This window comes from Sapajus apella, unplaced genomic scaffold, assembly GCF_009761245.1.
Source record: "Sapajus apella isolate SASKATOON/1434 unplaced genomic scaffold, GSC_monkey_1.0 scaffold40, whole genome shotgun sequence".
Classification (NCBI taxonomy): domain Eukaryota; kingdom Metazoa; phylum Chordata; class Mammalia; order Primates; family Cebidae; genus Sapajus; species Sapajus apella.
In genome coordinates, this window is record NW_022436980.1 from 12,081,195 (window position 1) to 12,102,166 (window position 20,972).

At 32.0% G+C, this 20,972-nt stretch overlaps 1 protein-coding gene across 7 annotated transcripts in view; it reads right to left on the bottom strand.

Moving 5' to 3' along the window:
- Positions 1–20,972, bottom strand: part of DZIP3 (DAZ interacting zinc finger protein 3) — a 106,460-nt gene that overhangs the window by 39,024 nt on the left and 46,464 nt on the right. For 6 of the 7 annotated variants that reach the window (XM_032299164.1, XM_032299166.1, XM_032299168.1 and 3 more), the window contains exons 10-19: positions 19,698–19,799; positions 18,158–18,250; positions 17,297–17,349; positions 12,620–12,696; positions 10,350–10,967; positions 8,488–8,520; positions 7,348–7,517; positions 6,506–6,550; positions 3,346–3,371; positions 209–374 (exon numbers count right to left, since the gene is read on the bottom strand). In XM_032299164.1, the coding sequence (XP_032155055.1) occupies positions 209–374; positions 3,346–3,371; positions 6,506–6,550; positions 7,348–7,517; positions 8,488–8,520; positions 10,350–10,967; positions 12,620–12,696; positions 17,297–17,349; positions 18,158–18,250; positions 19,698–19,799 (1,383 nt within the window). The remainder of the gene's footprint in view (positions 1–208; positions 375–3,345; positions 3,372–6,505; positions 6,551–7,347; positions 7,518–8,487; positions 8,521–10,349; positions 10,968–12,619; positions 12,697–17,296; positions 17,350–18,157; positions 18,251–19,697; positions 19,800–20,972) is intronic. The other variant, XM_032299171.1, reaches the window with a different exon arrangement.

A 20,972-nucleotide genomic window follows, 5' to 3' on the forward strand; every position in this document is an offset into this window, starting at 1 on the left:
AGTTTCCAGCACCTAGGGGTTCTTTATTTTTTATTCTATTTTCCTTCATATAGCCTTCCTTACCTCCTTTTCTGTTTTTCTCTTTCTCCTCACAAACAGTATAAACCACTGGGATTTTCAAAGGGTTATGCTGTTTAAAGAGTCACAGGAAAAACCAGGTAACAACTGAATCTTAGAAAAGGCAGGCACCCTCTCCAATCAAGCTTACCTGCTCTATCATGTCCAGAATATGCAATTCATCCAGGCTATAAAACTTATCTTCCGTTGCAGAATCCTCTTGAACATCACTTGCATCATCTTTTATAAATCTACTGACTGAGTGTGGATTTGCTTGTTCTTTCTTCAACTGTTCTTCCTTTTCTACCACATATGGGCTATAGTGGCAACATAATCAATGTGAGCCTTTACAATCGTACAGTGATTTTCATCTAAGCTATGGCTTCCCAAATTAGTATTGTACTGGTTTCATGAGATGCTCAGCATTAGAAGGGTTCATGGTCAAAGAAAGTTTGGATAGTGCTCATACTGAGTCTTTCTTTTGAAGATTCACAATGAACATTAGCATATTTAAAGCAGCACTTAATCAAGGTACCTATTTAATTCTGTTCATGCCACTGTTTTCAAAAATTATGACACTACAGAGTTCACTTTATAAATTATAACTAGTAATATCAGTTGCTTTGGAAAACAGTATTTCAGAAATATTGGCAAGCATTTCTGCATCTGATATATTATTTTACCATTATAACATCCTTTGTTCTCCCATAATTTCCTTGACAAGTAGGTTGGTTTAAGCAACTTCAGTGATTAGGTCCAATGTACTTTTAAACAGAAGGTCGAAAATAACAACATAAAACAGACTATAAAATGGAGGTTTCTTTTGTAACAGGACTTTTAAAAAAGAACTACAGTAATAACATGGATTTCAGTAACAACTACTAACAGAGACCACTTTTAAATAATGAAAATACTATATACAAATGATAGCAATTAACCAATTTCTACACTTTTTTTCTAAAATTTAATTGCCTGAATTAAATTTTACTGTCCTTTCACTTGGCCTGCTACTTACTAGTTATAAATTTCCTTCCTAATCTCTTTGAATGGCAACAAGAATAGTATTTTTACTTAGATTGTAATATAAATGACTTGATTTAGCTAGTGAATAGAAACTCCAGGATACATTATTACTTTTTGGAACACTGAGATCTAGAAAAAATGAAATCTAATGCTTGTGGAATAATTCATAAAATACTACATAAGCAGTAATTAGGTATTACTGAGGTATTCTAGAGTGATCCAAACATTCTGAAAAGTTCGACGAAATCAATTGCTTGTGTAGAACACTGATTCTCAAACTTAATTACTTTTCTAAATTATCTGAAGAGCTTTTAAAAATTAAATGTTTCTAAACATTCCCACAACTGTAAAAATACAGATGAATTTCTATTTTTGAAAAGTTCACCAAGGTTATTCCTAAATTTTTTAAAGTATACTCACGCATTGCCTAACAACAAGGACAATTTCTGAAAAATGTGTCATTAAGCATTTTTGTCATAACATAATATCAGAGTATTATTATACAAAACTAGATGGTATAGCCTACTACACACCGAGGCTATATGGCATAAACTATTGCTCCTAGGCTATAAACCTGTTACAGCATTTTACTCTACTGAATATGATAGGCAATTGTGATAAGTATTTGTGAATTTAAACATATCTAAACATAGAAAAATTACAGTCACAATGTAATATAAAACATAAAAAACTGTACACCTGTATAGGGCATGTACCATGAATGGAGCTTACAGGACTGGATGGTGCTCTGGGTGAGTCAGTGAATGAGTGGTGAGTACCATACACTACTATAGACTTTAAAATAAACATGGTAAACTTAGGTTACATTAAATTTATTAAAAAATAAAGTAATATCACTACAATGTTATGACAGCTACACCACTACTAGGCAATTGGAATTTTTCAGCTTCATTTTAATTTTATGGAACCACCATCATACCTGAGGTCTGTCCTTGACCAAAATGCTGTTATGCAGTACAAGACTGTACTATAACAGCATTGAGATAATATAAAAAATGTTCATATTTCTAAGATGTAAACTGAAGAATGAAGGGGTGGAATTAAAAGGATGTTTGGGATTGAAAACACTTCAGTAAAGAACAAAATGTCAAAGGAAGTATGAAACAAATGTGAAAAACAGAATAATTGTTGAATCAAAGTTATAGGTACATATGTTATTGTATATATACTATTCTCTTTACTTTTGTGTATATTTGAAAATTTCCATTTAAAGACAAAGCTCCTTGGATGTTCTGATCAACATCCAGATTTGGATCCACTGTGTAAGCAAAATGACTGATGACATTGTTTCATCTTTACTAAGCTATATTTATGGCATTAGACACAGCCTAAAAAACAAACAAAAACTATCGCTCCAGTGGCTCAACCTGTTGCCAAAGAAAGTGAAAACACATCTTAAATGATGAACTATTTTATATACCAAGTGGATCACATCAATTGAAAAAATCAACTACAAGTGATAGATTTAAAGTTAACAAAATATGTTCCTCTTGCTGCTATTTTGAAGATACTTTATGTCCTCAGAGTTCTCTGAAGTAACTACTATTCAATTAACAAACATTTTGGTAGAAATGATGATCTCTTCATTAGGCTGTCTCCACCCCTTCCTTCATATACTATACTGTCATTAATCATGCAAGCTACATGCAAAATACAGTGATTTTTTTGCCATTAAAATGTTTCCATTAAAGGTTCAAAATTCACTGTGAATAACTGGATTAAAAAAAAAAAACAGGTTAAATCTTAAAAACAACAAAGCCAAACTTTTTGGTAAAAGGGGTGACTGAGACATAACAATGATGCATCCTTTAAAATTAGGTCTTAGTCTAGGTTTGGTCTAGACTGCAATGTCTAGACTAAAATGCAGTCTAACTACCGTGTAGACTATATTTTAAAATGACTCAAGTAGCCTTACAGAAAAATGATAAGAGGTTCTATTCTTCCAAAGCAAATAATAATGTTAAATGATAATTTAACTTTTTGTTACTTTCTATAAAAAAGCAGCAACTTATTAATTACTAAGACAAGAAACTATTCTTCTTCTCTTGGGAGGTTTTCTCAAGGAAAATGAGTCCTGATAGGACACATCTTCCTTCTTTGGGGACGTTTTCCTTGAGAAAACTTATAATAAAATGTTTTTATTATGTTCAAGGAAAACGTCCCCAAAGAAGGAAGACTGTGTCATATTAGAAAAGTATGCCTTAAAAATAGTAAGAAAAACTTAAAAATTAAAGTAATACTTACACTTGCTCGTCTTTTGAGTCTGTATTCTGAAAAATAACATAAGAATCAGTAATCTATATCAACTATATCAAAACAACATAATAGTAATATGATTGCATTTAGGTCAGTTTTTCTCAAAAATTTGTGATCATAACTAAAGTAAGAAATATAATTCATCATGTCATATGTACTTGCACATAAATTTTTACACATAAGTATAAAACTGAAATAAGGTTCCGTGAAATAAAACTTACTCATATTGTAGTGATGAACTCTAGCATTTTTTTATTTCTATTTATTCTATTTCCTTTTCTTAAAATGGCAGTTGTGAGTTACTAAATTGGTCTTATAATCTATTACTGAGTCTTGAAACATGACTTGAAAATCACTGATTCAGATGATAGAAATGAGTATTGCGGCTGTGTTTGTACTGATTAGTATGCCTTTGGACACAATGTATGTAATTCCAGCATATTCCTACACTAACTACAAGTGTTCCTGAAAACCTACACATAAGGAGAAAACAGACTGATACTTTAAGAATCTCAGAAAAAGAAGTGTTAAGAAGAACAAAATTTGAAAAAAACCCTTAAAAGCCTAAAACTTTATGTTCATTAAAAGAAAACTATAAAGGCAACATACCAAATAAAGGTAATATCAGTGACATTTAACACATATTAAACTAAGAGTATTACAGTATTAATTTCTACCATCTCTTGGACACAAGAAACTTCAGGGTCTCCTTCTCCACAGATACAATGCTGTGTGTATGAATTTGTTTACTTTCTTGTCTGTATACTAAGATTTTTGTGTTTCAGTGTCTGACCTTATGCTTAATATACAGTGCCAATTTGATTCTATGATTTAGAATTATTGACTCCTGTCTTTGCTCTAGTGTACTTGAATACCTGACTTGAAAAGACTTTAGGTTGTTTACAATAAACACATCTAGCATAATGGATTATTTCTCAAATTCCTTTTGGCTCTTCCCATGACAACTTTATGCCAATGGATATAACAGCCACACGAAGCCACCCAGTTTGATAGGCTCGATTTATTTCCTGTCATGTTTCCTTTTTCCCAAAGCTTCATCACAAGTGTTCTATTCTTGTGCCCTACTTAACTCTGAGTGGTGGACGGGAGGATCTAATTAACCCCCAAAAGAGTTATTAACAATTTGGGAACATTAGAAACCAAATACTAAATGCTTAACTGAAGAAAGGGAACATATAGAGTAGCTACAAAGTTCCCATACCTTCTAGTTAGAAGTTATCTATACTGTCCCCTCTATTTGCTATATAAATTTTACTTTTCCTTCATATTCTTTCAGAGAGTCCCTGATAGGTCCTTTTAGGATGTCGGATAGACATGTTATATAATAAAATAAGTAACAGAGGACACAATTTCATGCATGGAGCCTTTGTCAGCACTGCATAACAAATGCAAATTTCTATATGCTATAATTTTTCATGAGAACTTCTGATTAGAGAATTTGGTTTATGTTATTTTATTTTTTTGAAATGGAGTCTCCCTCTGGTTGACTTCGCTTTTTATAACTGGTTGCTTTGCGCTACAACTAAACAATTTTTTATGCCTATAATAACAGTAATTATTTAAATAAGACTATTCCACATGAAATAATAACATGTATAAATTTTAGCATTTTTATGTCCTAGGACATTTTTTTAGGTCCCACTTTAAAACTTGGGTAAAAGATACGATATAAGATCTCTCTTCTAATGTCCAAATTTTATCTTGATAAAATTATCTTACTTTCAAAAAGTATTTCAACTTAATAATATAAATTGAAGAAAACCTTAGGATATTAAAGAAACAAAAGTTCCTAGATATTTGTTGACATTTAATTAAAAAATTACTAGTCATGAATTTCTGAGTGGTATATTTACAATAATATTATTTCCAGTTGTGTTTGTTCCCTTTTTAATTTCAATTTGATGAAGAAATAGGATTTTCATTTAACTAAATTTGAGAATTTGAGCATTATCATATTTTAATATTATGGCAGTAAAAACAAGACACATTATATGTCCTTGCAACTTAGTTTGGTGATTTGACAGCTGTGAATTTACTTGGCCAGTTTTATGTAGTATTAGACCCTCTACTAATCGATACTTTGGCAAAAATTAAAAATATCATCAAAATAACAAACGTTTGTTTTATCAGATAAGAACTGTCTAAAAGTAAGAAAAATATCTCCATACTCACATTTTTAAATAAAATTTAATTTTCATAACTTTTAAAATAAGTTATAAGTGATTGTTAAATATAACAATAATGATATTTTACTTATCAGATTTGAATATAAATTATCTTTTTTAAAATCTTGACTTCATTAAGTATTTTACAAAATCATCTTCATTGTCTTAAGTTTCATTAATGATTACAATTTGGTTACACTTTCAAATGACTAACAACATGGGGTCACAAGATTGTAGCTGGGCAAATATTCTCATTCAGTTTATAATACGCAGAATATATCAAGGTTTTAAATATATTTTTCAGGCTAGAAAATCATTTTTTCACCACAAAGTTGCATAACATGGTGGTTAGCTATACGCTTGATTAAAAAAAGACAAGTGGCTTTCCCTTATAGTTTTCCAAGCAATTAAGAGACTCGCAGCTAAAACTGTGCTAGATACTGACTTGTTCATTTTGCAACTGACAAAAATCAAAGCAGCAGCAATGCAAGAAGTTTGTATTTGTACCTTTTTGTGCACATTATTGCATTTTGGCATAGTCTCAGACATAAAGGAAAAAAATCAAGATTTCTCAAAGTTTTGAAAGCGGCTTCTAAACATATCAATAAAGATATGACAAAAATAAACTGTTCTTAAAACAATCAGTATGCATTTTAAAAGTAAGTGGTATGCAGAAATTAATGAAATTTCCATGTGACTAATTCAGTCTATATTTATATATGGTGCAAATGTATAAATTACAATTTAGGGACGTGAAGTACGAAATACCATTTCATACTTCAAAATCATTTAAAAATCATTCAGGATATAACAAATGTAGACTTCTCTATAATCATTTATTAAGTAAGCCATTGAATCATTTGAGCTATATGTCTACCTGAACTAATTTAAGTTCTAACAATGTATTCCTGTATTTAACTCGTGTCCATTATCAGTATTATAATGCTAGTATAGTCTCTTACCTTTTTATTCTTAGTCTTTTTCTTTTTCCTTTGTTTACTCTTAACCTAGTAGGTAAGAAATCATTTATTAAATATATAATTCAAACTGCACAAAGGGTTATTTTGCAAAATATATTTCGTGTAACCACTGAGATCTTTTGTTTTCTAATATTATAGATATTTCTTTCTAGATTCTATGGAAACAATTATTTTTGTTTTTATCATTTTTATTTTAATCCTACTCTTCTGTCCTTACATAATCACTGATGTATAAAGGAACAACACAATGTCAGTAAGTAGGTTACTGATAAAAGTTCACAGATACTCACTTACACACATGGATATGAGTAACAAAGAGGAAGGCGCTTTTTAAAAGCAACATATTGATGCCCATGAGATTAAAAAAAAAGGTCTAAGAAGAATTTAGTGACTATATTATAACCGTTACCACTTATTTGTAACGAAATATGGAGATTCCATTTTGGATAATTTTCATTCTACCTCTGCAAATGGTGTCGAAATATCCCACTTTTCCTTTCTTTCCTTTCTATTTTACACTATACTTTCTTCTACTTTCCAATACCTTCCCACATCCACTTGGATCGGGATTAAAACAAACATATTATAATCTAGCATAATGCCTGCCATGTAAGTGTTTAATAAATGGTAGCAAAATAAATGGTTATGGCAGGAAAGATTATGGAAGGAAGTACTGAGGAAAGGACCATTCCAATTCAAGCTCTGTATAAACACTATGATAAATGTAAACTAAAATTATCTGGGATGCTTTAAATATAGCACATGCAACAAATTAAAGGCCCAGAATAAGTTCTTCTAATTCAAATATTAATGAAAGCTTATACTTCCTGGAGATCTTTAAGAGATTCTGTTGAAGATTCACTGGGTATTGAGGCCCCATCTTTATTAATTTCTGCAAACTGTATTTCAGGGCTTGATTTCACATTTATATTGTATTCCATGATAGGTGGACTTAGTTCTTCTTCCTCGTTCTGTAACTCTTCTATTTCAATACCTAAACATTAAAGGCAAAATTCTCAAAATCTAGATGAAATAATTTCAGCTTCTTATCAATATTATAAATAATGTTTGCCCAAAAAAGCAACATTCCCAAAATAGAAATAAAAGATATCTTACTCTTTTCAATTACTCAATGAAAATGTGATGTTCATTTATCAATTACCAAATTGCCAAACAGCCTGGAACCTAAATGCCATGTTACCTACTGGTATCTTAAGTAGACTCTAGATATGGGATACTCCAGAACTTAAATAGACTCTAAATACTAACTTTTTGCATGTTCTGACCTTGGTCCTATTGATACTGCAACTAGTATTATTTTAGCACATATATCTGAAATATAAAGAAGAAACTAGAAGATCTATTTTTTATTTTTTCTTTATTTTTCATAAGAGGGATGTGAGCCCCCTATTACGTAACCTTTTCTTTGACACGTTGCTCCTTGATATTGCCCCAGAGACTCAGTCTCAAAACTTGTAGACTTTGTCTGACTGGTCTCAGATAGTCCAACAACACTTTACCCCAAACAAATACGTGGTATTTTTTCTTAAGCATAATTTTAATCGAAGGATATTAATTACACTTAAAAAATAATAGCACAAAAATGGAAATAAAAAAATTACAACTCACCACCTGGCAAAAAAATATATAGCTATAAACAATAGACAGACTAAATAAAATTATACATGCTAAATGTCAAACAGATAGGGAAAACGGGAAGGTATTTTTTCCTGCTGAAGTTTCTGTGAGTAAAACAGGAGAATATCCTTTTTGGGAAAATCCTGGAGCACATGCACTAAGTCCAGGGCAGAATAAAGATCTTTCTCCACTCAGCAGACCAGTAGTGACTTGACCACATAATTTTCCAAATTCTTAACAGTTATAGCTTATCTGATCAAATAAAAATTCCACAGATACCCCTTGTTAAAAAGTCACTTACATATTTTATTTTTAAATATACTTACACTGACTGCCCGTTATTGACTGTAGAGCAATTCCTATAATACATAAAAATAAATTTTAGATGTATAATTGCAAATGCAACAAATGAATGTCTGGCTAGGATTAAGAAAAGGCAGAATATTTTTATATTGCACCAATTTATCCTGTAAGCAGCTGGAAAAATAACCAGTTTTGCTCATCAGTCCAGTTTAGACAAGGCACAATCTTTAGATTATTATATAAAGGTTATAAACTCATGATTAGAGAAAAAAAAGAGTAAACAAACAAAAATGTAGTATCACAGATAAAGCCTAGAACACAAACACTTTAAACCAAGCAACAAATACTTGTGTTTACAGTCCTACGCCATGAAATAATAGTTAATTATACAGCAAACCTCCACTGAAAGTTGGGGCCTTTTTGGCAATCTGATTTATCCAGGTTAGCACTTGTTCTCCTTGCCCATTAATATTTATTGAGCACCTACAGTCTATATCAGGCTGTGTTAAGATCTAGAGATTGAATGGTGAAGGAAAAAAGACAATCTTCCTGGAGATTTAGTGGGATGATGTATGTTAATCAAATTACCAGATATCCAAATGAAAAGCAACTATAATAGCTAAGGAAAGGAATATAAGATTCTAAGAAAGCCTCTATTAAAGACCAATAAGCTCTTCAGACTACTTGAGTAAAAGCTGTTTAAAATGCTTTGCATTGAATGAGTACTCAAAACTCTTTCTCAAATAATTACTCTATTCTCATGAATTTTTGTTATTTAAAATCCTAATAAATATATTTTTTAAAACCCAAATTTGTAAGTCAAAGATTCTTGCCTGACTTTCTTATATATCAAACTGTGTCCTTTTCTTTCATGCTTATATTATGCAAGAAAACAAAGGTATTCCAGAGCCTTGGTAAATACCAGGACTGAAATTGGACATAATAATTATCTCTAAAGAAAATCTGGACCAGATCACTAGAAACTTGTAAAGTTGTATGTTTACATAGCATCTTCAGTTGTTCACTAGGCTGTAAATAACTTGGGACCAGGAAGTTCCCTGAATAGCATAGCAAGGTTTTCAGTGATGTTGACATGCCTTGAACTCTGCTTTCCAAGAGAATAGCTGAGAAGGGATCCTGAGATATGGGAGAAGAAGTCTGAAGTCTTTTCCATATCAACAGACAAGTTGGGGAATGGCCATTGCTGAATGCAGACACTTGCATGAATGTTATCTGATTTTAAAAATTACCTACAGCCAATGAATAGCTGCTAAAATTGTAAACTAAACAAGGTTCTGCTAAAAAGGAGAAAAAAACATATCCACTGCGTCTAAAAGGACATCTTTGAAACCACATAGTACCTATATGTGATGGTTTTAGACTTTACTAATTTTGGAGAATAAAACACCACTTAAAGTGATAAAACTCTACTTAAAAGTCTTCAATGATTTATTTCTGAAAAATGCAAACTCCTCAATGTGACTAAAAAAATCCTCTTGAATGTATTCTATGAGCTCTTTCCTACTTTAATCTTAATAATGCCAACCTTTTTTACTTTGCTGCAGTATATTTTTGTATCTATACCTTTATTTTTATTTCTCTCTGAAACATTCTTCTCCTTCGTCGTCACTTGGCTAACATCTGCATGCCATTAATAATTCTTTAACTATTATATTCTCCAGAAAGCTTTTTTGGACTCCTTTAGCCTAGGATTTCCCATGGTATTCTGGAAACATCTCTAGCACTATAATTTCTATTACCTTCCTAATGCGTCCATTCTCCCAAAAATGTGAGCTCACTGACTCTCTTGCCCTTTGCACTGTGCCTGGCCCAGAGCAGACATTCAGTGGAAGTTTATTTGCTGAAGTAAATAATCATTTAGTACCTTGTTGATAGCAGGATAACATCCTCTGTATGATTTCTGGTACGGGTATGCCTAGGTAGATGGACAGCTGATGGTAATCAAGGGAGATATTCTCAATGGGATTCTCCTTCACTTTATCAATATCTTCTTGCTTCATCCCAAGGCGCAGAAGAATATCTGAAACTTTTTTCCAAATTGAATTGAATTGTGACTCAGTGAGACCATTCATCAAAATCTCACTAAGGAGGATATCCCTGTATTTGCACAGTCTCAGGATGTCTGCAGATTTAGAGATATCAGAAGATGGCGGTTCCATATTCCATCCTTTTTTGGGTGCAGGGAACACATTCAAATGCTTTATGAGAGCTAGTAGGAGGCATAAGTCAAACTGTTTGGATTGTGGTAACTCCTTGTTTGGAGGATAAAGCAGATGCCATGATCCACCCAAAGGATGATTGGTCCAGAGATGGTTGTAGTAAGATTCCAGCACATTCTTGTGTATAAGAAGCTCTTTTCTCAAAAGAGGGGGTGGCATAGCCTCATCAAATATTTGCCGAACAATGTCAGTACCAGAAATAATAATTATATGAAGCAGATGATAGAAATAATTATAATCAAGCTTGAAGATAGGCATTTCATCTGAAAATAAATTTTGGGAAGTCAAGACATTCCACATTAATGCTCTTTTTCTATTTGGTCTCTCATATTTTATCCTTAGCTCCCGTAGGATAAAAACTGTTCCAAAAGAATGAAGCACAGTACACTGCTTTGCTACAACCAGTGCTCAATAAGCATGCTGCTTTCTCTCTGTCAAAAAATCTAAACAGAAACATGTTCCCAAGCAAAAGTAATGAAAGACTAATCACCACAGAAGTCTTTCAACCATCCAAGGTTTTGTTCAAGTAAATGATCTTTGGCAACAAAATAGCATCAAAGTATTAGATCTTTAAAAATTCTGAAATTTGCCAAGGCTGCTAATTGTCAACGTTTAATTATGCTTTACTTAATCAATTATACTTTATCCTAATCAGCACTGTCCAACAGAACGTGGTGTGATAAAATGTTTTATATTTGCACTAATACTCGTGGAATACTGGAAATGCTGCTTGGGTGCTTGGGTGACTAAGAAACTGAATTTTAAATTTAATTTTAATTAACTTAAATTTAAGTAGCCACATATAGCTAGGGACTACTATACTAGATAGCTCAGATCTATATCAAGAAATGCAAAAAAATCTAGTTCCTTGCTACTCAGAGGGTAGCCCAGAGACCAGCAGCATCAGCATCCACCTGAGAGCCTGTTATAAAAGCACAGTCTCAGGCCCCACTGCAGACCTACTGAACTGAAATCGGCATTTTAACAAAATCACCAGATATATCAAATATATGTATAATGTTTGAGAAACCCTGACTTAATAAACGTCATCTTCTTACCCCTTCAAAAAAAGATAATAAAGTAGATATTTCATCAATAATACGGAATAAGGCATGAAACTGAACTATTTGGTATTTTCCTGTTTTAATAATGATTTCAAAGGAGAAAAGTAGGCTGAAGTGAATTAGAAAGTACTAATAATTTGATATATGATGGCATTTGGCTTTTGTATGTATATCAAAATATGTATCTGTCACATAATACAACTTTATTATTTTATCCTTCAAGATTTTATGTTTCAAGAGATTTTTTAAATTAACATTTTTGCTTGAAATATTTGATATACACTGGGAGGGGGGCAAAGTTAAAAAGCAAATGACACAGGGAGCTTCCTTTGGGTTGCCAAATAAGAAGTTGGCTGGACTGCCACCAAACTATTCTTCCATGAGCCCAGGGTCCCTTAATTAAGGTCTTCAGGTTCTGGGCAGGAAATGTACTAGCACGCTCCTACACAGCTGGCAGCTAAGTTTAGAGTAGTTGGTCTCAAACTCAAAATGTTCATTCCTTTCATGTAAGGGTACTCTAATGCTTGCTCTGTTAAGAAGGAATGCAGCAAGGGAAGGAGGGTTGGTAGAGAACCTCTGCTAGGTCACAATCCCACAGTATAGTTAGAGCTATGCACCAGAACTAGCATGTCTCTCTATAGAATGCCAAGGTAATGTGAGGTCCATACATCTGCTGATCTTCCTGTCTGTGATTTCCAGCCTACACCAAATGCTGCTTGCTGGTATAAACCCAAGTTCAGTGAATGACAAACGCAGTGAAGATGTGGTAGTTAATGGCATGAAAGTTGACAACAGAAGTAAAAAATTTTAACACAGTTTTCAATGGAAGGCATATAAAAATAAAATAATACCTTTTGCATTAAATTTTAAACTGATCTTCGGTCTTATATCAGTATCAGCTATTTTCAGAGATACCAAGTTTTTATAACTGAAAATGGAAAAAAATTAAGTTACAGTGGAAATAAAATAATGCCAAAGTCAGTCAAGATTTCTAGTATAAGCATGAGTATTTCTAGTATAAGCTGAGTATTTTCATCTTCTACTCCTAGAAATAATTCAAGAAGGAGAAAAATAAATGAACAAATAAAGCCCACCAACAATGACAACCCTACATTGTCACTTTCATTGGAATTATCAAGTAAGCAGTAGTGCCAGATTTCATACTAAAACAATCACATTACAAACTTCCTTGCAAAAAGGTTGTATGGTAGCAGAAAACAAGGAAAGAAAGCTTTGCATTGTAAAACAAAAAAAGCAAACAAGCAAACAAAAAATAGCAAACTTGTAAGTCCTCCCTGGCCCTCTCTTCATCACATAAATTTTTTGGCAATAACTATTCCAAGAAAACCCAACTCACTTAACGCCTAGTGATTAAAAACAATAAAGATGCCAAAACAATAAAAATAATTAGAAAAATGAAGTAGCAAAATGTATTAACTAGACTAAGCACTAGGTAAATGTTGCCATTAAACAGACAGCTTCACTTTGAAATGAACCACAGAAAACAAAACAAAAAAATATTGGACAACACCACAATGCAAGCTTAATGAGGAAAGGGATTTTGGTGGTGGTTGTTATTTTTAACTGATTTTATCTCCAGTACCACTATTACACTGTTAGTTACACATTACACTGAAAAAAACGTAAAACTCTTAACAATATGAAGTTACTGGCAAAGATACTGAGTAAAAGGTATCTCCTATACAGTTTGTGGGGAGTGTACATTTGTAAAACCACTCTGGAAAACAATTCGGCAAAAGCTAGTAAAGTTACAGATACACACAGGTGGCTTAGAAATTCTACTTTTAGGTATACATTCTGGAAATTTTTCTGCTCATATAGACCTAGAGACACGTACAAGAGAGTTCACTGCAAAACTATGGTTATAGCCAGGAACTAGAAATAAATCTGTCAATGGTAGAATGATTAAATTAGTGAAGAAATAATCTAAAGTTAGAGCAATAAAATGAAAACACTAAAGAATGATATTAAGAATGGAATCAGGCCGGGCGCGGTGGCTTGAGCCTGTGATCCCAGCACTTTGGGAGGCCGAGGCGGGTGGATCACGAGATCAAGAGATCGAGACCATCCTGGTCAACATGGTGAAACCCCGTCTCTGCTAAAAATACAAAAAATTAGCTGGGCATGGTGGTGCATGCCTGTAATCCCAGCTACTCAGGAGGCTGAGGCAGGAGAATTGCCTGAACCCAGGAGGCGGAGGTTGCGGTGAGCCGAGATCACACCATTGCACTCCAGCCTGGGTAACAAGAGTGAAACTCCGTCTCAAAAAAATAAAATAAAATAAATAAATAAATAAAAATGCATAAAAACAAATGTTTCCATACATAATGTTCAAAACAAAAAAAATTAAACTACACTTATAAGTAACAATAATTTATAAAATAAGTAGAAATAAAACATATGAAAACAATAGCACAAAAAAGGGAAGAAATGGAAATCTATTATTGCAAGGTTCTTACACTATACATGCTGTAGTATAGTATTATTTAAAAACAGACTTTGGTAAGTTAAAAATATGTATTATAAGTCCTCAAGCAATACATAATGCCCTCAAAAAAGGGTAAAACTAATAAACCAAACCAGGAAATAAACAATAAAGACAGATAAAGCACACTGAAAACAACAAGGAAGACAGATTTCCAACCATATAAATTAGTAAAGAAAATCCATATGAAATAAAAAACCCAATTTAAAGGCAGAGATCGTCATTTTGGATATACAAAACAAGAAAGACCTATGCCACCTAAAATGATATATATAGGTTGAAGTAAATGGATGCAAAATACTAAACTAGATATACTTCAATGCATTAATCAAAACAAAGCTGGAGTAGCTATATTAATATCAGACAAAAAACACAAGGCAAGAATATTATCAGGGTTAAAATGAGATGTTAAATAAAAATAAAAGGGTCAAATTGTCCAAGAAAAAAGGTAGCAATCCTAGATGTGTGTGTAGCATTTAATAAAAAAGTTTCTAGATTACAATTAGACAGTAGACAAAAAATATAAATAGTAGACGTCAACATTCCCTGAGTAATTGATAGAAAAAGTAAATAATAAAAAATGACATAGAATGCTGAAACAGAGCTGTAAACTAATTTTATCTAATAACTATTTTATTCAAGAGCAGCAGACAGATTCTTTACAAATGCAAGTGCAACATTCACCAAGATATATAGTAATATGATCATAAAATAAATTACTGCAAGGGAATTAAGCTGAAAGTCAGTATCTGGAAAGATAGCTGAAATATTCCCAAATATTTGGCAATTAAACAAATACTTCTAAAGAGCCCATGGTTAAAACATACACACACATATGAAACTAGAAAACATTTTAAATATAATGAAAATAGTAATAATAAATTTCTACATATCAAAATATACGGGAATACAGCTAAAGCAATGCTTAATGTAAAATAAGTTTATAAAGAACAAAGGTCTTGTATCAATGATCAAAACTTACACCTTAAAAAAAAATTAAAAAACAAAGCAAATTAAACCCAAAGCAGCAAAAGCAAGGAAATTACCAAGACCAAGCATCAATAAAATTTAAACAAAAATATTATAGAAAAATCAAAATTAAAAGCAGATTATTTGTACAGATCAACAAAATTGATAAACTTCTATCCAGAATGATCAAGAAAAAAAAACAAAGACACAAATTGCCAACATCAGAAATGAGAAAGGTGACATTGCTACAGAGAAAAGGTCTCTTTGGCTGAAGGAACCAGAAAACTGAAATGGAATCATGACCAGTAAGAGAATGGGGTAATCCTAGAAGAAAAAGCAGTCAGAAAAGAGATCCTCAAATTCTTTCTCACAACGTCTTTGAACGCTGAACCGCATGTATAGAACAGACTAAAAGCAGCTCAACTAAAGCCAAAAGATCTGGACTGAGACTGGATGCACCACCCAAGAAAGAGTTCAAAGTTCACATCTAGCCAAGTTAGTGGCCTGTCAAAGTAAAAGTAAGATTACCCACTAGAGAATAATGGAATCCAGAATCTCTACAACCACTTTGTATTTATTGCTGTCTAGCTATGTGCCAGGTATTACGCTACATGCTGGGAACATCCTAGAAAACAAGATAAAGTTCTTGTACTCATGGAGGTGTAATTACACTCAAATGGAGAAGATGGCCAAGAAAGTATAACAAAAGTTAATAAATGTTTTGATAGGAGACATAGAAGAAATACATCACAGAACATCTACTGTAATCTAAGTAAGGCTTTTCGAAAGTTTTAACTGGGCAAAGTCAAAGGAGCAGAGTATTCCAGGCAAAGCTTGGAGGTCAAATACTAAACCAGATATACTTCAGTGCAAAAACTGGGCAGGTTTCTTGACATAGCACACTGAAGAAACCAAAAGAAGCTCCGTATAGTTGGTACATATATGGTTAAGACTAAAGTGTCAAGGGATGACAATAATGAGTTCAGCTGTGTACAAGGTTAAGTCAAGAGTCAAACTAAAGAATCTGAACTTAATTTTAAAAGCAATGAGAAACTTCTGAAAGATCTTCATGCACAAAGTGATATATTCCAATTTTAATGTTAGAAAAGTCCTATTGATGGTTATGAAAACAACAGACTGAATAAAGGAAAGGCTAAAGACAGACACGTTAAGAAGCTGTTTGAGAATTCCAAATGAGAAATAATGATAACCTGATTTCATTTAGTGAAGTAGTAGAGATAGGGCAGAACTAAGAATAAATTTATATTTTAAAAGCTAAATTGATAGTACTTTTTTAAAAGTTACAAAGCAGTGGTAGAAAGAAAGATAATGAGTCCAGTTTTGAACATGCTAAATTATAAATATTTTTGAAAAATAAAACTGGAGATATTCAGTATGGAGGTAGGTATACAAGGTAAAGCTTTTAAGAGAGAGATACGTGCTAGAGATCAAGATTTGGGCTTCATTAACTAATAAGGGAAAATTGATGCCTTAGATGTCAATGAAATGTCCCTACTAGACTGAAAAATGGCATTTACACTTTAGACAGAAGAAAAAGAGAATCAATAGATTAGGAGAACTTTTATATTGAAACTTCTAACTTCAGTAGCAAGACTCTATAGTACCTCTATTAATTCCAGTCTTATCAAATATATTATTCTGCAATACAGTTTTCTCATCAAAGAAACAGGAAGGTTCTAATTGTAAGATAAACTTAGTGGTTTGGATAAGCTTCAAAAGATAGAAAAGTCTTTATTTCATAACAAACTACTTTAAGAAAAATATGTTTTATCTTTAGAAAAGGATTATTTTCACACTTAATGTGAAAGCATCCACATAATTTCTCCGTATCTGTTTTAGAATGTAAATGTCTAAAATAAGTGGGAATAGAGAGGGAAACAAATGGAATTAAATATGATTTTTTTCATATACCTAATACTACCTTAAAATTTAATGGAGTTCCATTAGGTGACAGAAACACAGAAGAATTAAGCAACCAAAAAATATATACAGATTCCAAAAAAGGTAACAGAGTAGTTTATTTTAAACTTACCTTGCTCCTAAATTTTCAATGGTTATATATTCATCCTTTCTCACAACTTCAAACTGCAAGTAATGGGGAAAAAATTAGCTTTAAAGTACTTCAATTTTCAAAATTTTTAATGTTATTTCTTAGCCTTAACATTTGAAAAATACAATGAGAGTGAAGCTAAAGTGAATATAAAACAAACAAAACAGAAATAACAAGGTAAGTAATAAACAATCCTGATCAAAAAAACAAACTAGAGTTGACCTTAAAAAAGCAGTTCTACTTTAGACTTTCCATCACTATAGGATTTAAATGCCAAATCTGAAATACTAAAACAGCATATTTAAAAATAAAGAAACAAATAAGATACATTTCTATTCATAATTTTAGTCTGTTTAGTTATAAACTAAAAATTCAACAAGATATTTCATTAGTTAAAACATAAAATGGACATCATCTGACTGCATTTTATGTAACAGGTACTACATGTGATGTTCTACAGATATTTTCACAGGAGGATATTTACAGACCAAAAGAGGTTCAGAAAGTCTAAAATTATTTTGAAACGTAGGTGTCAAAGAATTAGATTATCATTCTTAGTTCATGATGCTTTCTTTATTGGTATACTTACGGCATGTTTTGTCTTTGTTTCTCTTTTTGCGTGTCTTTCTCTTTATTTTTAAATTTTTCTTGTTCTTAAGGACACTTAAATATTACTTTGCATAAATCACAGCAATAAAAATGTCAAAAAACCCAGTCACTATCAAAGGGAATATGGCTAGAATCCAATTACGATGATCCCCAACTCTGTTTCAGGTCAAAAATACTCTTCCAATGAAGGAAAGCAAAAAAAAAAAAAAAAAAAAGGTGAAATAAGACACTCACCAAAATTTTAACAATTCCAGGTACATCACATTGCAGCATCCTTGCCATGTCACCTGTACATCCTTCCTTCAAACATTTCTTCGCAATAAAACTCTAAAGTTATTAATAGAAAAAAATCACTGATGTGCAAATCCGATTATATTTAAATAAATGTTGTTAGAAACAAATGTTGCTAGATAGTAAACTGGAGTATGTGAATAAATATTTGAGAAGTAGCTGTTCAAAGATGGTCCATTTCATAAATAAATGGATATCCTATTTAAAATGCATTTCACTCTACATCAAAACTGTCAAGCAGCAACATTACAGACTAAAATGCATTTGCTGCTCCAGAGAAAGCAACTTCAAATAAAATGTATTAATTAAGTGAGTATAAAAAGGATTACTGAATTTCTATCAGGGAAAAGGAAAGAATAAAAATGTTACATCCTTTTTCTAGTTCTGGCCTGTGATTTCTTTTGGTTAAGTCACTTATTTTTATTTTACTTCTCTTTCTAAAATTCAGTAATATTAATTGGTCCCCAAATCAAGGAAATTGTAAAGTATTTATATACCACTTAAAATTGATTAAGTAAATATTTATAAAGTTGTTTTTACAGTTTATAATGTGAGTTCATCTGTTTTATCTGTTAATTCTCACAAAAACCCTATGAAATAGGTTTATCTTATCCTTACTTTAGAACTTAAAAAAATTAGTCTTTGAGCAATTACCAGTCTAACATAATAAAACTAGTAAGTGGCTCAGTCTGGATTTTAACCCAGATCTCCCAACTCCATATTCCATGCACTTTCTACTACAGCACAATTGCTTTAAAGGGGTTTTCTATTGTTTGCAGAATGTAAACACTACAGAATCAAATATTATAGACCCAACTTATGGTCATCAACTCACTAAAGAGAAATTAATACAGAGCTGGGCTTAGTATTTTCACTTTAATATTAGAGGCAAATAACTCTATTATATGTTATATAATAGTAATTATAACAATTATATGTTATATATAATAGTCATAACTATAATATATAACTATGTTATGTTATATAATTATATTATCTATAACTATATATATGTATCTATAACTACAGATATTAAAAGTTCCAAATATATTTTTCAAGACCATGAAATTTGTCCTTGTTCTTCACCTCTTAAATAGAAATCCTTAAAATTGTATAATTATCCTTTGTATGTTTATTAAGAAATTCTATTCTATTATCCTACATGCATATATGCAACAATATTTCTATTCTTAAGAGTATACATTTCTAAAAGGAAGGAAATAAATTGACGGAAACCACTAAGCAAACCAACCAGTAGTGTATCATCTACAAAGAACTGTTTAATAAATGATGATGAATGAAAAGTGGTAGGGAGATAAGCATCAGAGAGAACTGGGAAAGAACAAAGAAGGTATTAAAAGAAAAAGAAAAAAGAAGTAAAAAGGAGGGACGTTATGAATAGGAAGAAACGATAGGGAAGAGAACAAAAGAGGAAAGGGTAGAGGAAGACATGCTATTGTAGTTTTAAGAACGAATATAGTACCTGATCATTTTCACCTGGATATTTTAAATTCTTGAACCTTTTCCAGCAAATTTTGTGGAAATAAACACAGCAATTTTTACTGCACATTAACTGAAAAAATCCCTGGAAAAATATAAAAGTAAGTGTCACTTAAGGACATAGCGATTCTTATATACACATAAAAAATTATACTAAATCATTTTTAAAACTGTTCTACAATTAGATTTTATAAGGTATTCAAAATTTATCAACAGAAATCAGAGATCACCAAATAACTTTACAAGTCATTTTACATCACTAAAGACAGGAAAACTAAGGCAGAAAAAAAAAAAAAAAAAAAAAAAAAGGTGAATAATTTGAAAATGTTAATATAATATTTTCCATATGCTCTGTTAACAAAACATCAGAAACGCAGTGAGGGTTGTCTATAGAGGAACATGCAATCTACCCATCTTCATCTCCATTTTTACATTTCTCTTTTCCACCAACCCCAGCTCCATACCATTACTGCCTCAATCTCCTCTGTTACCAATCACGAGAACTCAGGTTTGCTGCCTTGGTGATAGCTCCTGAGCTACTGCATTATCTGAGGGTATAGATTGCTTGTCCTTTCCATTGCACCCTCCCTGGAAACTACAGCCTTGCTTTTTACAATTTTTGTTTTGATGACAAAAATTAAATTGTATGCTCAGGTATTGTTGCTGCTACATGCTGTTCATTTGATTAGAACCCTAAAGCATTCTTGGGAAACCTTAGGACTATATCACCATGTCACCTAAAGCAATACTGAACAAGCCTGACCATGAGCACTGCATCTACCAGGCTCATTTTTCAATCCCTGTCTTATTCTATTGAATAGATCTTGGTCTTCTCCTTCTCCCCACCTACTGCACGGGCTGTACACATCATGCCTTGAAATTGAGATTTCAGTTATTTTTTAGAAGTATTATCTGATTTGCATATCATCTCATTCTATCTTGTGATTTCACCAAGTCTTGTTCTGATAGATCCAGAGAGATCTATCAGAGGTATTCTGATAGCTAAATTTCTTCAAATCAAGGCTGGTTACATTTTCCCCTGTCAAGGCCCACAGAAGAGATAATGATCACTTATGTAGTAGCATCATTCCTGAGGAGTGACAGCCTTTCTCCTTAGTCAAATGCTACCATTCTCAACCACTAACATTTCTAACTATAAAGTAAACCATTTTTAGATCATTTTCACTGTATGGTTGGCTGTGGGAATAATACTTATAACTTCAGATGCATGTGAATGTTACAAAAACCTTAGCAAAAT